Raw genomic sequence first — 16,703 nt, forward strand, 5'->3', positions numbered from 1 at the left:
GGGGGTGGGGGGAGTGAGGGGGTGACATTCGGGTGTTTGGGGGGGTGACAGTCCGTCTGGTTTCTCGTTTCCCTTTGAAGCGGGTGGGAAATGGTGAAGGGGAAGCACACGTTTGCCCCGCCACAGTGCCCAGCGCTGCAATGTTTTGGTTTGGTTGTTGGTTTTTTCCTACAGCCACTATGTGGATATCGATCCAGAAAATCAAAATTTCCTGCTCGACTCCAGTGCTGGGAAGAAGAAATATGAAACTCAGTATGTAAGTACATAGCAACGGCATTTCCAATTTCTTGCCGAATTTATGTTTGTTTTAATTCTGAAATAAATAATGGCTTTCTATTAATTATTACCTGTCTCCCTTTTCTCAGCATCCGGGTACTACTTCCTTTGGAATGTCAGTATTTAATCTGAGCAATGCTATTGTGGGTAGTGGCATCCTTGGTCTTTCTTATGCCATGGCTAACACTGGAATTGCTCTTTTTGTGTAAGTATCTTTTGGTTCATCGAAAAAATATTTCTGCTGTGTAATTAATAATGGAAAAATACTTGATGTAAGAATATGACCTTTAGAAAATACCCAGTCATTGCCATAGGTGCAAAATTGCACGTTAGGATGCGTGGCTTGTTTTAAATTAAGATATTGCAACACATTCAGGAGGACTTGCAAAAATCATTGATTCATTGCAAGTTCTGCAACCCACAAAACATTTTACAGTGAATTTCCCTTTACGTAGCTGTAGTTTCTCCTTGAATAACTGATAGACTTCCCTTGAAAATTCTGTTATCCAGGTGGAAGAGAGAGGTGCTAGTGAACAGCCTGAAGCCTGTATTAGCTTTTGCCATCAGAGTTCACTGATTGAAATTAATGACAGTAAAAACTTCTCCATTAGCAGAAGTTATAATTGCACTAAAAGTACAGGATCGGGCTGTAGGGAAGAAGAAAAATGTAGGCAGAAGAGGACTCTTTTAATTGTCTCTTCCAAGTCTGGCTGTGCCTACTCTTTAAAACCTCGGGGAGGAGGGGATGTGGTCTCCTTTTCCTCAACTGGCATAGTTGTGCCTATGTATCCACCTATGTACAATGTACTTAGGCAATAAAGAAATCCTTTTTGTTACTATGCTTTTACTCTATTCAGGGAATTGGTCTCAGCTACACCTATAAAATTTGCTGTCTCTCTGCAAGGGAGGGATATGGAATAACCAGCATATCTTAACTGGTATGTCTATATGGGCAAAAGCTTTCGGGTATAAGGCAAGGTTATAGTCATGTAACTGGAAATGGCATGAGAAAACTGCTATGTACAGTGCTTCTAAATGTCTTGGGAAAATACATTTTTCATATATTGGAGGCAGTTCAGCTCACACAACATGTAGTATCAGTGACTGAGTGCAAATGGGAATCCATGGATACGTTTAAAGGGATTTTGTGGTTTTATGCTGGAAATAGGTAAATGTGCTGAATATTCAAGAGCAAATGAAGAGTAACATTTAGTTTGAAAATGGCCTTACTCTGTTGCTAGATTTCAAAAAACGTGTAGGTCAGATTTACTTTCATATATTTCACAGTGTATCAGGGTGGTGGTCAGGTTTTCCAGGGAAACTACCAATGCGTAATGTTTTGATCTAAAGGATTTTATTTTAAGTATATGGTAATTTGTTACTTTTTTTTTTTTTGCTAAGATTTTCACTTACATGATGCTGAACTGAATAAACAACTCAGCAGCATAAATTCAGAATAGAGAGATACTTAATCTCTCTACACATCAATTTCGTGCTCTGAAGGTGTTCTGCAGCAGATAAAAGATGATCAGCGTAATGCATATTAGAACGTCTCTGAGGAAAGGGAAAAATAGAATTTAAGATTACATATTTGAACACATTTGCATATAATTATATAATGGGGGACCATTTTTCTGAAGAAAAAAATGTCCAAAACCATCAATTTAACCATTAGGTGCTGAGGTCGTTTAGTTACCCTTCATTTGCAAATTCTGCATTCAGATCTATTTGTGTTAGTTCTGATTCAAAGATAAACTAGCTTCTTACCTTTCATAACTTAGTGTAGTTTGTATAGTTTCAAGGCAGGAAAGCACTCAGTCACTGACGAGACTGAGGATTTATGATGACACTGAGGGCTTTGCAGACATCCTTTAATAACCAGGTTGCAGATTCAGATCCAGATGCAGTTGATTAAAGGCAGTAAATTCTTCGAAGACTCTGTGGAGTCGCTTGTGTCAGTGCTGTGACTTGTCACTTGTGTCAGCACTAAATAAGTGGATGATGTGGTCTGGAAGCCAGAAACTGAGGTTTGAGATGAGTTTGCTGACTGATCTTGTCGACACTGCAGGCAGCCATTCGAGGTTAGGGCTGGGGGGATCTGGAGTCTGTGCTGTTTTAATGAAATGCAACCCTTGCACATCTCGCTGTGCTGTTCCTAGTTGATGGCTGAATTAAATCCTGGCTAATCTCTACCTGTCAGAAGCACAGAGGTTTATTTGTGTGCATGTGTTGGTCTCGAATTGGCACAGTAACATGAGTTTCCTGGATTCCTTGTACAGATCTGTGAGGCTTTTCTCAGCTACTCTTGTTTGCAGATCTTTGTGCTGTGTTTACTAATTTTGCTGATGTTAAAAATGACACACAAGGAAATGTAAAGAGTACTCAGGGAAATTCCCTGCCCATGGCAGGGGGGTTGGATCTAGATGATCTTTAAGGTCCCTCCCAACCCAAACCATTCTTTGGTTCTATGAAATCTCGATGGAGATTGCCATTTTTGAGCAGATGTGCTGATTGCTAGGTTTCTTATAAAGCAGAGTGCTTGTATTGGTATAAGAAAGGCATGGGGGGGGTTTGAATGTATTGTAATTTTCCACTGTGTTCTTCAGCAGCTGAGAAGTCCCCCCTAGCGTGCCACTCCAGGAAGTGCATTTGTTGTGGGAGAGATTTGTTGTTGAGAGATCCTGAATTTTAGATGTTGCAAATGTGCTTCCGGAAATAATATATGTTGCCTGTAGAGCTGTGGGGAAGATAAACAAGCCACTAGCGATTCCCATGTAAGCACACATGAAGAGTAACTTTTGAGCAAAGAAAGTATTTTATTTTTTCTAATGACAGTAAATATGTATTTCCATTTAAAGACACAGCTCTCAATACGTCTGAATTTTCAGTCAATTCTTTCAGGCTTTTGCAGTTTCACCTTTACATTAAAAAAAAAGACATAACATAGGTTTAAGCTGAAAAGCTGATTTGTTTAAGACCAAGAGATAATCTTCGCTTTAGCTACAGTTACTCACAACTGGAAGTTCAATAGATGCATGACACACTGTTGAACGAGAATGGGAAGACAGGAGAAACAGGGTTTCTTAATGATACAAAACCCTTCCCGTTGATACTTTGTTAGACCACTGACATCAAATGTAGCCAGTTATAATGGCCTGACACTTGCTGGTGCTTGTGCCGCCTTAAGCGTTGTTTAATCCTACACTAGAATTTCCCTGTGTGCCAGTGAAATGCATTTTACTATAAAATCCTTCCTAAACTAGGCGGTAATTGGGTTTTCAGAAGACTTTTAGCTGGCCTTAGAATCTACAGGGTTTTCCCAGATAATATTTTAATATGATTAAATTTTATGTTTGATCCGCCTTTATTTAATAAGGTTACAATAAGTCATTTATGGCTATTAAAATTTTGCATGTTTTTCCCTCCCCAGGATTCTCCTGCTGTTTGTCTCAATAGTTTCTTTGTATTCAGTGCATCTCCTTTTAAAGACTGCCAACGAAGGAGGTATGACAAATTACTATTTTACAAACATAGTGTTTTTGTTTCATACAGTATCTTTGTGAAACACACCCTTCCAATGGATCGTTTTTGTTTTCTTCTAGGATCTTTATTGTATGAACAGTTGGGAATGAAGGCATTTGGTATGGCTGGAAAACTTGCTGCTTCTGGCTCAATTACAATGCAGAATATTGGAGGTGAGGGCAAGATCTTAAAAAGTCTGTACTGTCAATACTAATTGTTCCCTACTTATTCTTGGAGACTTTTTTTTTCACACAACATGTCTTCATTAACTGCTTGTGTTCAAGTGAAGTTATGAAACATGTTATGTGATTCTTGCATCTTGTGGCATATTCTATATTTGTAATGATCTATGATGTTATTCACCTACAGCTATGTCAAGCTACCTCTTCATAGTGAAATATGAGTTACCATTGGTCATCAAGACATTTATGAACATCGAAGAGACCACAGGGTAGGTGTTAGAACTCCTCATCAGAGAAACTATTAGGAGAAACAAATACGGAGACTGTATATATATTTATATGAAGATCACGTTCGGTACACCGTAGGGTAGCTTCTTACTCAGACAGAGATACAGTAAGTTTGTCCTTCCCCTGAGTGCTCCACTTTAGATCCAGCCTGGCCTGGGAAAAGGGTAGAAAAATAGAGGTTATCGCATCATATTACAGAAAGCTGTTCTCTAAAGAACATCAGGTAAGTGTTAATGTATGTACCAGTCAGTACATACTCTCAATAAGGAAAGGTAAATGTGGTTATGATTGTGCTTTTTGTTTTCTTTTTTTTTTTTTTTTCTTATTGTGTTCCAACTGGTTTGGACTGATTATTTTGGTTTTCTAGTGTTAATATTGTGGGAAGTGATTTAACCTAAGAATAAGGTGCAGTTATGTAATGAATGTCTTAAGGAACAGTTCTCAAAAAGGCATGGGGGCTAAACATTGAAGTAAAACAGAGTTTATATGCCCAAGACTAAAATGGTAGATGGATTGCCAGTTAGCCCTGGAGACACCTTGACTCCGTAGTGGCTTTTCTGCTTGGCTTTAAAAGTGGGTGCCTTGGGTAGGGTCCATTTTATCTAACCATAATGTCTGAAAGTTAGATTTTGAGCTCATCACTACTCTGGTCTTTGTATAAACAGTAAAGTGATTTTCTGTAGTGGTCAGTTCAGTGCACCTGGCTTAGACACCTGTTTTGGGCATCTCCAGAGAGCAATTTATATCACTCTGTGTTGAGAGGGTGTGTGAAAACAGCTATCTAAAACACGATGCCTGACTTCAGATGGATAGAGTTAAGTGCTATAAATCTCACTCTTCAGAGTTGTACTTCTGTGCCTTGTCCTGAAGTGTCCCAGTCTTGAGAGGGCTGAGCAGCTCAAGACTCCAACTTACACCTAAGCCTGAGTTCAGAAGGTAGGCATTTTTCTGCCTGTGTTCCCCAAGGGGTTCAAGCCATTTGGTGGTGTTCATACAGCTTGCTGATAGATATTGTCATGACAACAGTACTAGCCATCTTTTTTTTTTTCTTTTTTTTTTTTTTTTTTAAATACTCAAAGAATATTTACTTAATAGTGTAATGTTTACAAATTCTTTCCTGGGAAGGTTTGTTTCCCTCCTTTGGCTGAATTCAAGTCCATATTTTACCACTTTTTTTTTTTTTTTTTTTTTTTTTTTTTTTTAAAGTACTCAAAGAATATTTACTTAATAGTGTAATGTTTACAAATTCTTTCCTGGGAAGGTTTGTTTCCCTCCTTTGGCTGAATTCAAGTCCATATTTTACCACTTCTTAAGAAAGTCCCTGGCGTAGCCGCTACTTATGAGGGGGCTTGGAGGCAAATATTTTTAACTGTCCAATCTCCAGAGTAGAATTCAAAATCGGTTGCAGTTCAAGAGAGGGAAAGCTAAAGGCTGTCAGTCTCACTGGCTGCAGCTGCTGATCTGCAATACCTGGCAGACAAAATTAAAAGACATTGGGATCGGTGTCTTAAGTGTGTTCTTATTGGCTGGTACTAGATAGCTGTACACTGATTTAAAGTCGATCTTTTCTCAGCGCTCTGGCAGTTGTGGACCCCATTTAACTGACTCTCTCCATGCGTTGCTTAGGGGAGTCTGGGTGGCTACCATTGGCATGGATTCCACTCTGGCAGCCTGGTGCCTAAAATGTAAGCACTTACCTGTTTAAATGTCCCAAAATAATGCTTACTGTAGAAGATATTCTGGAATTCTGAGACAATATCACAAATACTAGCTCCATTATTAAAATTCGTTTAGAAATTTTTAAAATACTCAGCTGTATTTTAAAGCTGTGTAATCCCATTCTTTACTCTATAGCACAGGAAAGGCTTTTAAGTCCTTGGTCTGAAAGTCCTGCTGACCTCCACATGGGGCATGCACAATAATTATGCGCGTTCTTATGACTATCAAATGCAAGGAATCTCTGTGCTGTGACTTCTTTTAAATTTACCAAAGACAACAGAAGATACCTGATGTTAATGTCATACACATCTGAACTTTCTAAAATACATTGTTTACATTTAGTTATCCCAGATAAAACTGGGGAAAGAGATGACCAAATTGTTTTTGCATTTACTACATAAATCCAGAGCAAGTCTGTTAAAGTTATTCCATATTTTCACAAGCATATAAAGGCTTATAATTCAGCAATTGAGTTTGAATGCTTAAATTTCCGATTGGGTCATTAATTTTTCTTTGTTTACCTAAATAGTTGACAGTCCATTCAAAAATAAATACTGTTATTTGATACCATATCAGGATATAAAGTATTAATATTCAGGAATAAATGTTACTTAGTATTACCTGAATTGCTTAAAGCATATAGAATGTTCCTGTAGGACAGATGAAGAAAGGAATTGAACCGCCACAGTTAAATACTCAAGATAATTTTTTCTGTTAGTTATATATTTAGAAATATAAATTGCATTATATTTCCACAAATCTAACTTTGTTTTTCTGTGTTTCAAAGGAAGATGTTAATCTTCTAACACTCTAAAATGTTTTGTCAAAAAATAGCTGCTGCTTCTTATGGAATAAAAGACCAAAATGATCTGAAGGGAAAAAATCTTCTGAGGTTCTTATTATAGTTTCCCCATTGAAAGGGAGTAAATGTGCCTCCAAGAGACTCCCAGTGCTGGTTGGAGTTTTCTCAGCCAGTGGGCTTGAGCTACTGCCTTAACTCCAGCCCTTACCTGTTTTTCTTTAACTCCTGCAGGGTACCCATGAGAATTTTATTTCCATTAAAAGTGGCTCACCACCCTGCTGAGGCCCTGCAATAGTTTCATACTTCTGGAGAGTTGGGAACCAGCATTTAAGCAAATTACTATTTTTACATGATCGATCCCAGTTGACTTTTTTTCTGGCCAGTCATTTACTTTCCTGTCTTCTGACTTTCAGATGCATATTAATTTTAGAAAAGGACACTAAAGGAAAGGCACAATGCAGGTTTGGGGTGAGATAAGGTGTTGTAGGGCTTTAGGTCCATATAGTAAGTTGAATGCTAATCCTTTGTGACATGAGGTACTACACTTTTTAAGAAACTGTATGTTCTAGAAGAGTGAAGCCTAAATGGCAGATGTCGTAATTTTTAAATACTTTGGTTACTTACAAATATTATCTTTTTTCTGCAGAGAATGGTATCTTAACGGCGACTATTTAGTGCTGCTGGTGTCTGTCATCCTCATTCTTCCCCTCTCCTTACTGAAAAATTTAGGTAAGCAGTACAGTACGATCAAAATAAAAACACACTGAAAATACTGTGGGGAAATGGGTTGATATGATGTTTGAGTCTTGAAGTACTATGTGAATTAACAGCTGTCTCCAAACTTGTCGCTTGGACTAATCAGTGTTTAGGTAATTGCTGTCAATCTACAGCAGAAAAAGAAAAAAAAAAAAGAGAAAAGAAAAAAAGATCAGGAAAACAGAAGAACTATAGATAGGGTAGTTTTAGAACAAGGCTCAACAGTAACTCAGTGTTCTTATCGCAACGTTTGTCCTATTTTTGTTAGTATAGTATACTATTTTGTAATAGTATAATATTATTATTAGTCAATAGTGTTAGGTATTAAACCCTATAACAGTCTCAAAATAATAGGAATGCTAGCCCTGGGAAATTAAATTGTCTTTGCAATGTAAATAGAAGTCACCTTTTTCATTTTACATCCCAAACTTTAGCAGAATATTCATACCAGATGCTTTATCTGAAATGTCTGTAATTCGATGATACATGTGAATCATTCAGTTAATATACTATTGGTTCAGAGAATCCTGCAGTGGAGTCTTACTAACCAAGAGTCTCAATGTGAATTACTTTCTCAAGTTACTAGTTTCTACAAATGAAGTGAATCAATAAAAACAGAAAGGAAAAGGCTAAGTTATCTTAGAGTGCATTATATTAGAATTAAAACTATAATCATTCTTAGTATGCAATAAACAATTCACATAGTTATGGGCGGTGGGGGGTTATTGTGGGGGTTTTTTTGTAAGTTATAATGTTTAATATTACAGACTCACTGCATGTACAGACCCTAATATGTCTTTGAGAAGTTTTAGATCTGGGTTGAGATTAGCAGAAAGTCAATGAATAATTCATTTGTTCTATGTAGCACTAAGAAAACGGCAATCTAAAGAGATCACTGACAGAATATATTTTGTCATAATGTTATGACAGGAATGGTATTTCTGTTTATTGTATCTTAGATGTTTTTACCTTTCTTGAACACAGGGTATTTGGGCTATACCAGCGGCTTTTCCTTGCTTTGCATGGTCTTCTTTCTGATTGTTGTAAGTATAATCTCGCAGATTTCCAGGCTTGTAAAACTGCATTTCAAATGGAAACTAAACATAGTTTCTGAAAAGTTTCACAATTTGCATTAGTCAAAGTAACAATAAATACGTGGCTTTTTTTTTCTAGGTAATTTGGAAGATGTTTCAGATTCCTTGTCCTATGGACAGTGACGTCATGAATATGACATTAATAAACGCGACATTAGCACCTTTACTAAATGAAAACATAACAAGCGATGATATGTGCAAGCCAAAATATTTCATCTTCAATTCACAGGTAACTGACTAAAAATCATGCTCTCTGTTGAAAATAACTGAGAGGCTAAACAACACATAGCAGGTAAATTAGGTCATTTTTCCTTCAAGCAATTGCCCAGTTGTAAACTTGGGATGTACTAAGACTTTCTGTTCCAGTAGAGTTAGGCAGTGTGTACCTCCTGTAGACTGGGTGTTTCCAAGCTCCAAACACACAGAAATTAGAGGAGCTCAGGTTCCATTCAAGTTAGTAAAGCATTTTAAAAAGTAGATTGCAGAAGAAGGTGAAGTAAATCATAAAAGCATGCGAACAGGAAATGTATGCCAGGGTTTGGCGTAGACTTTAACTTCCCAGTCACAAGGTCCTGACTCTCATGAATGCTCCCAGTTACAGCAGTGAATCTCCATGCACGGGGAAGGAGTATGTGTAATAGCCAAAAACCAAGACCAGGCTATAATGGCTTAAACCTCTGAGATGCAGCACATAATTCTGACTGCAAAAATACATGCAGCTCATTGTGGACTTCAGTGAGATTTGAGAGTATTTCATACCTCAGGGTCTGGGTTTAAGAAAATATGAACCTGTTGTTTTAATTTTTGCTGAAGTTTCGGTTGTAAAGAATAGCTAGTCTTTATGACAAACTAAACTGATGCCTAAGTCAAAACCGAAAAATCTACTGATTAATTTTTTAAAACTAAAGTTCTAATGTCTGTTGAGATATTTAAGAAAGATGCTTTTGTTTTTGTTTTTCAGACTGTCTATGCTGTCCCAATCCTGACATTTTCTTTCGTCTGTCATCCTGCAATTCTTCCCATCTATGAAGAACTGAAAGGGTAAATATTACATATATGTCTGTAATTTCACTAAATGAACAAAAGCAGTGTAAAACGGTGCATTCACATTGCTCATAATGTTTCTTTTCTTACAGCCGAAGCCGTAAGAGGATGATGAATGTGTCCTATGTATCTTTTTTTGCCATGTTCCTCATGTATTTATTGGCTGCTCTCTTTGGATACCTGACATTCTATGGTAAATATTGCCTACTTTGCTTTCTTTTAAATGAATTACGTTCTGCAAAACCACAGTATTATTTTAAAGTTAGAGCAAGCATTTACTATGGATTCTAAATATACACTGTTTGTTGGGGTTTTTCAGTACTTTTATAAGTGCAAACCTAAAAGGAGATCAGTAGTAGAATTAGGCCCAAGGCACAGGATTAAAATTGGATTAAAACAGATTTAGTGCCTCCAAGTTATCCCTGTGTAAAATAGAGATGTGCTTACAGGAGCTATTGAGGCTTTCAATTCATATTGCTGTAACTGTAAAATTTGCTTAGGATTTAGAGCAGAAGCGGTTGTTTGAGAAGTATGTCAACTACATCTAATTAAAATATCGGGGTTTTTTGTAGGAAATGTCGAACCAGAGCTGCTTCATACCTACTCTGCTTATCTGGGTGCTGATGTTCTTCTTCTTATTGTGCGTCTCGCTGTACTTATGGCTGTAACCCTTACTGTACCTGTAGTTATTTTCCCAGTAAGTAATTTGATTTTTTAATCTTACTACCATTTATTATGTTCATCACCTGTCCTGCAGTCATTTACTGGTTTGGCAACTCCCATTTATAGCCTTTTTCTTTTAACTGGAAAAGGACATTTATTTTAATAGCTTGATGAAATAGCTCTACACAGTTAATTCAAATAAATAATTAGGCAACATTTGCAGAGCAGTAGATACAAATGCATTCAGTTATATTGTTTTCCTGGTACAGTTTAATTGAGGGAATTAAACAGATTGCGCCTTTATAAACATACTTTCATTATTGTATTATCAACTTTAAAAAGTCAGTGTTTTCGTAAGTATGCTGTGAACATGGATTCTGGCCATTTAGGTGTATAGTGTTGACCAGCATTCTTAGATGTTACAAAAATCCCTGGGATTTATTTTGGCCGAAGACAGATATTTTTCCATGTGTTTTCTCTATTGCTGGCTGTGCCTTGAAAATCTCAATCATTGAAAAGAGAAACAGACCAGAAACGCAGAGATGCTTCTCAAGTGCAGGAAGTAAATACTTTTAAAATAATTACTTCCATGTCTTTGAAGTTCTATTGAAATCTGAAGTGTTTAGGGAAATGGTGTTAAAATACTTTCAGAAGGATGGTCTAATTCAGGTGACAGTCACTGACTCGCACAATGAAGACTAAACTGTATGTGGTTTTTTCCCCCCCTCTTCCAAAGATTCGCAGTTCCATTACCCAGCTGCTGTGGGCAGGGAAGGAGTTTAGATGGTGGCGTCACTGTTCCATTACCGTTGCTCTTCTGGCGTTTACCAACATGCTTGTTATCTTTGTCCCGACTATCCGAGACATCTTTGGATTCATTGGTAAGCATTTCCACGTCAGTTCAAGTAGTCTTTCAAATCGCAGAAAACACTGTTCTGATCTAATTAAATTATATTTACCTGTTTATGAATATTTATTTCTATGCTTTTTAAATACAGGTGCATCTGCGGCTGCCATGCTGATCTTTATACTTCCTTCTGCCTTCTATATCAAATTAGTGAAGAAGGAGCCAATGAAGTCAGTGCAAAAGATTGGGGTATGTATAGACAAATATGTAATAGTTACACTTGCTTACTAATTTAGGGCAAGAACTTTAGTTTCTGTCTTCACAATTTAAGAATTTTGAAGTCCTGGTGAACTCCACTTGACATTGTATTAGTAAACATGTGGGAGTCGCACAGGTACTCAAACCTGAGGAGAGAGCCATCACAAGCCTCAGTTCACTGGAGTGACTTCTCTCACCCCCAACCCCCAATCTCAACAATAGTTGGGTCATTCTGTTGCTGATAAGATCCAGATTTCAACAGATGACCTTTAAGAGCTATAAGTCTTCTTCTCCTTTAAATTTTCTTTCAAGACTTACTTACCTAATTTACCCCATGAAAGCTTTCCTCCACGGATCATCTGGGTCATCCTGACTGATCTTGTTGTTGTTACTGGTCTTAGACAATACTGACTCAGAATCAAATCATCAACATATTGAGTTAGAACCCAATCAGTGCAGTGGCAGAGCCTGACAGATATCAGCAGCCACATTAATTTCCCTCAGTTGAGGGTGAGGTCTGCTATTCTGAAAATAAATGTTCTTTTTTGTTTGAAAAAGAACCCCAAGTCTAAGAAGGATGCCTAGATCCTTACTTACTGTGATCTCTTGTCTTTTTTACTTTATCTTCAATGAGCAATGGCCTTTATGCCATAAGTGGGCATAATTTCATGGATATAGTAGCAAAAACTGAAATATTTCTTTTATGTTTTCTTTTTTCAGGCTGCATTCTTCTTTCTAAGTGGTATAATTGTGATGACTGGGTGTATGACACTGATTATTCTAGACTGGACCCATAATGTTGCATCTGATGGCCATTAACTGTCCTGGTTTAATCTCTAATACTCCACTTCAAATGCCAGTGTTCGCTCAGATACCTACTGAGAACCAAAATGAGCTATTCAGCTTCCTCTAAAGTGCAGATTCTTTGTTGATGGTTCTTCTGATTGTAGAATACCTGAACTCTGTCTTTAAGAAACTATTCTGCATGATGGAAGTGGATATGAACATCAAACCATGTGAGTGTCTGGCTGAAGGAAGTGACAACTTTATTCCATTCCAGAGAATGGACAAAACTCTCCGTAGACTCTTATCAAGCCATGTTTGGCTTTCGTCATTGTTACTTGGATATTTTGTTATTTTACTTGAATGTGCCTAATGGAACCATTTGATGTGAGAAATAACTCTTTAATTTACAGCAAAGTGTTTAAATAACCAATGAGAGAGAGAGAGAGAAACGCTATTATTTTTTGTACCAAAAATTCTTATGGACCTCAAAAGCACTATTTTGACTTTAAGAAACATTTTTCTAAAGAGAATGAAAGAATAATGGTGTCCCTGCCCATGGCAGGGGGGTTGGAACTTGATGATCTTTAAGGTTCCTTCCAACTCTAACCATTCTATGATTCTAATAACATAGAAGATCTCATAAAAATATTGAATCAGTGTCCTACATTACATCTAGTTTGCCTTTCTCTAGAGGCATAATTAGAAGAAATTTTATTTTAAAAAATACTTCTAATGACCAAAATAGAAAATGAACCAATTCAAGTCAAAATTCTCTAATTATAAATGCTTCCCATGAAATTCACTTAGCTCAAAGTAGAGTGAAAATAACCCTGAAAATAATTTGTCAAGTTACTTAAGTAACTACAGTTACCTGAGTTCCAAAAAATGGTGTGGAAACACAAATTTTCAAGCTTTAAAAAAACCCGCCCTTCAGAACGGGTATGTTTGAGAAAAACATAGCTAATCTAGAAATTGAAAAGGTGGCGTTGACATTTCCCTTCTTGAGGTACTCAATAGTGCAATTGGGTAAAACAGGGTTTGGGGGGTTTGTCTTTTTGTTTTGGTTTTTTTTGTTTGGTTTGTCGGGGGTTTTTTCTGTTGTAGATATAAACTGAATGGCTCTGGAGTATCATGCCATTAATATAAAACTCCCTCCTGGAGTTCTCTTTATTAATAAGGTCCATTTTCAGTTGTAGCAATGTTCGTTGGTTTTTTTTTTTCTGTCCAATCTATCTTGAAACACTCTGTAGGAAAACAAAAAGGTCCTAATGTAGTTTACTAGTTGTATAATATTCAAAAGCTGTACAGTATTTCTCAGATTACTCATCCATTATTGGATTTTGAATTACTTGACTATTCTGTTTCTGAGTCAAATCCACAAAATAACTGCACCAGTATTTCATGCTTGGTACAAACTCTCTTCACATACGCAACTGGGATTCCTCTTCCAATTTATACTGTATAGTAGCATTAAAGATAACCTCATAGACTGGATAGTCATCTCATACTTGTCTGCTTCAGAACTAGGTAAGTTCCTTATGAGCCCTAGCTAGCTAGCTGATGAAACAGGTGCTGTATGGTTGTGATTAGCTGTTTTGTTTCTAGTGCATGTTTACTCTTTCATTCTTATCCCAGGTTGAAGAGACATAACACTCGTATAACAGCGTACTTGGCTTATAAGAGGTTCTCAAACACAACAATACTGGGTACAAAAGCCTAGATAGAGATTATTAATGAAATAATCATGGCAATGTGGTCAGCTGTCTTCATCTGACATGAGGCTTTAAAAATCTGATTTACAAAGTTCCACTCGGTCATTGTCAGAGGGAACAAGTAAAGGGCCTGTAATCCATTGATTAAACAGTGCCTGAGACTTTTTTGCTCTTGTAGAATTAATCAGGAACAAAGCTAAATGATAGTCACTCTTTGGCAGATAATGTCAATTTCTGCCCAGCCATTTAAAATCTATGAAAAATAACTGCAGGTATTTTGTATTGATCCTTCTGCATGACTGTAAGTACTGGTCACTAAGTCTGTAGTGTAAAACTGTAACGAGAAGTTAGATTCCTCTTGTGTTGTTTGTATTATTAGTTCAGTGGTACTCAACTGGCAATTAATGATCCTGGAGTCAGCACTGACGACCGCTCCTTAGGTACTTCTCTGCCTCAGGTACTGTCCATCCATGGCGAGCTCTATCCCATGTTGTTACCTGATCTCCACAGAGGTGTGCCTCCTCAGTCCTTTGGCAGCTTTTCCTCTTCCTCTCCACAAACACAGAAAGATGGGAGAGGATTAAAACGTCGTCTACCTTTGAGCAATTTGTAGCACATAAGGGATGAAGCGCTTCCCTTGACAGCGTTTAGAAAGAAAGAGAGAGAGAAATAGCCTCCGTTCTCTCAGTAACCATAGACGAGGAAGGAGGTATAGATGAGAAGTTACTACATAGTTCTCAGCAGCCAGAGAGGAGGAAGATTTTTTGTGATGACACCTCATAATGTATCATGCATGTCACTTAATTCTCTGAATGTAGCAATTTCCACTTTTTACATTATGTGTTACATTGTTTGATGACTGGCTCTCCACCTGCAACAGTTGAGTTCCACTTGGCTGGGTTGATTTCCAACATACGATTTATTTCATTAATTTTTCTTTTCCAAACCTGTCTGCTTAAAGTTACCTACATTACAAACCACCTAAAAGAGCAGCTTCAGTATTAAACCACTGTTTTGTCACCTCAGTTAGACATTACTGTCTTCCATGATATTTCAGTCATAAATGTAACATGTTATTTATAAAGCATTAATCCATTAAAACTAAACCTATTTTTCAATATTTATGATAGTCTATGTACATAAATTGTATGTGTGTATATAATGTAAGTATAATGTATATAATGTAGGTTTGGAATCTGTTTTATGTATATATTCCTCTCTCATTACTGATTGTTACATCATTTCAAGTTGTTGTTCATGTTGTACATCTGTATAACAACTGTCAAAGGAAAGACTTTTTTTACAGCAAAAGGCAATGCTTGCAAAGGCGGAAGATATGTGTTACGCCTGAGGTGTGTAAGAAAACACTAAGATTGTATTTATTACAAATGTATATGTTGCAATAAACACAAGAGTCACTTGGGTCCATAAAAAGCATCGTTCAGGTTCATGTATACTTTTCCTCTGAAATTTACCATGGATGTTACAATTTCCTGAATGGAGCAACTTAACAACTTTTACGATCTAACATATTTGTTAGGCCACTAAATTCAGGCATCCTACGGTACATCCGTGTACATATGTAAATATCCACTGTATTGTTAAAGGCCAACACTCTAGCTACAGTTGTTGGCAGGGAGTGCAACACAGTTTCAATGAAACATTGTATGTTTGTTTTAACTAAAATAAATAAATAGATAATCCTAAGCAATTGTGTGGTGGTTTATTTTGGGTGGAGGCGTTTGAAGAGTTTTCTTTAAAGACTTTAAAGTGTATCTTTATTTTCATGCATATTTAATTTATTTATGAGCACTTTTCAGGAAGGGGGCGGTAGCGGGGGAGGAAATAGCATACAACTCAGTCCACAATTTATGACACTTTGAGAGTAAAGAGAGCAAGTCTGGACATTAAAGAAAATGAGAGACTAAATTCTGCAAGGAAGCCGCACTATGTCATTTTGTTGCGGTGCAGGTGTATTTGGAAACAAGACCCAATGTGTTAGATCTTGTATAAATGTAATAAATGAGTGAGTCTTGTCAAAATCCTATGCCATTCTGAAAATGAATCTCCAGGAAAAGAATAAATACTACTTAAAAATTTTATAAGCTGGTGCACCTGTTTCACTTGTATTTCAGCAACTGGATACAAACCAAGTGCGGCACATCAGTTTTTTGTTCTCCAGAAATCTCTACCAATTAATATGAATTTTTGTCTTTCCCAAATATTAAGAATGGGGTGTGAGAGGCACTGGAGATGTAACTCAGTGTGTTATGTATACAACAAGACACTGTATGAAAGGAATCTTAAAGAGACATATTTAAGTACCCTGAAATTAGGAAATGCCTCAATTAAGCTTGCTTTAATTACTGGATCACATAGTAATTTTTTGCTGGAATCCCCACCAAGTAGCTATTAATTATTTTTTTTTTTATCACATTTTCTACATCTTCACAGTGTTTATGTATTTGCTCAAAGTCCAAAGCCCATCCTGACAAAAGATGAATGTCATTTCTCATTCTCATCCGTGTGAAACACAAAGGATTTCTCATTTTCACAATGTTGCAGGCCCGTAAGAAGGTGTGAATCAGTCTGCACACCTGGGGACCTGAAGCACAGAGAGGCAGCACCCTGAGGCAGCTGTGCATTGGAGGCCACAATTTAATGTCTAGCACTTGCTTTTTTTGTGTTTCAGCATTGGCTTACTTGCATCTGAAGGGTAACTGCAAACAGGTTTTGGGTGATTATCATTCTTGA

The 16,703-nt window shown here is 37.0% G+C and overlaps 1 protein-coding gene across 1 annotated transcript in view; it reads left to right on the top strand.

Annotated features, from left to right (window-relative positions):
* The window catches only part of SLC38A2 (solute carrier family 38 member 2), a 16,294-nt gene extending 638 nt beyond the window's left edge, over positions 1-15,656 (top strand). The window contains exons 2-15 of the mRNA XM_014963333.1: positions 100-256; positions 366-481; positions 3,707-3,780; positions 3,879-3,971; positions 4,168-4,249; positions 7,436-7,518; positions 8,530-8,588; positions 8,719-8,868; positions 9,601-9,680; positions 9,776-9,876; positions 10,256-10,380; positions 11,083-11,227; positions 11,345-11,442; positions 12,172-15,656. Coding sequence (XP_014818819.1) covers positions 100-256; positions 366-481; positions 3,707-3,780; positions 3,879-3,971; positions 4,168-4,249; positions 7,436-7,518; positions 8,530-8,588; positions 8,719-8,868; positions 9,601-9,680; positions 9,776-9,876; positions 10,256-10,380; positions 11,083-11,227; positions 11,345-11,442; positions 12,172-12,270 — 1,462 coding nt within the window. The 3' untranslated portion in view covers positions 12,271-15,656. The remainder of the gene's footprint in view (positions 1-99; positions 257-365; positions 482-3,706; positions 3,781-3,878; positions 3,972-4,167; positions 4,250-7,435; positions 7,519-8,529; positions 8,589-8,718; positions 8,869-9,600; positions 9,681-9,775; positions 9,877-10,255; positions 10,381-11,082; positions 11,228-11,344; positions 11,443-12,171) is intronic.
* The last annotated feature ends 1,047 nt before the right edge of the window (positions 15,657-16,703 follow it).

Source organism: Calidris pugnax, unplaced genomic scaffold (genome assembly GCF_001431845.1).
Source record: "Calidris pugnax isolate Ruff unplaced genomic scaffold, ASM143184v1 scaffold44, whole genome shotgun sequence".
Lineage (NCBI taxonomy): Eukaryota > Metazoa > Chordata > Aves > Charadriiformes > Scolopacidae > Calidris > Calidris pugnax.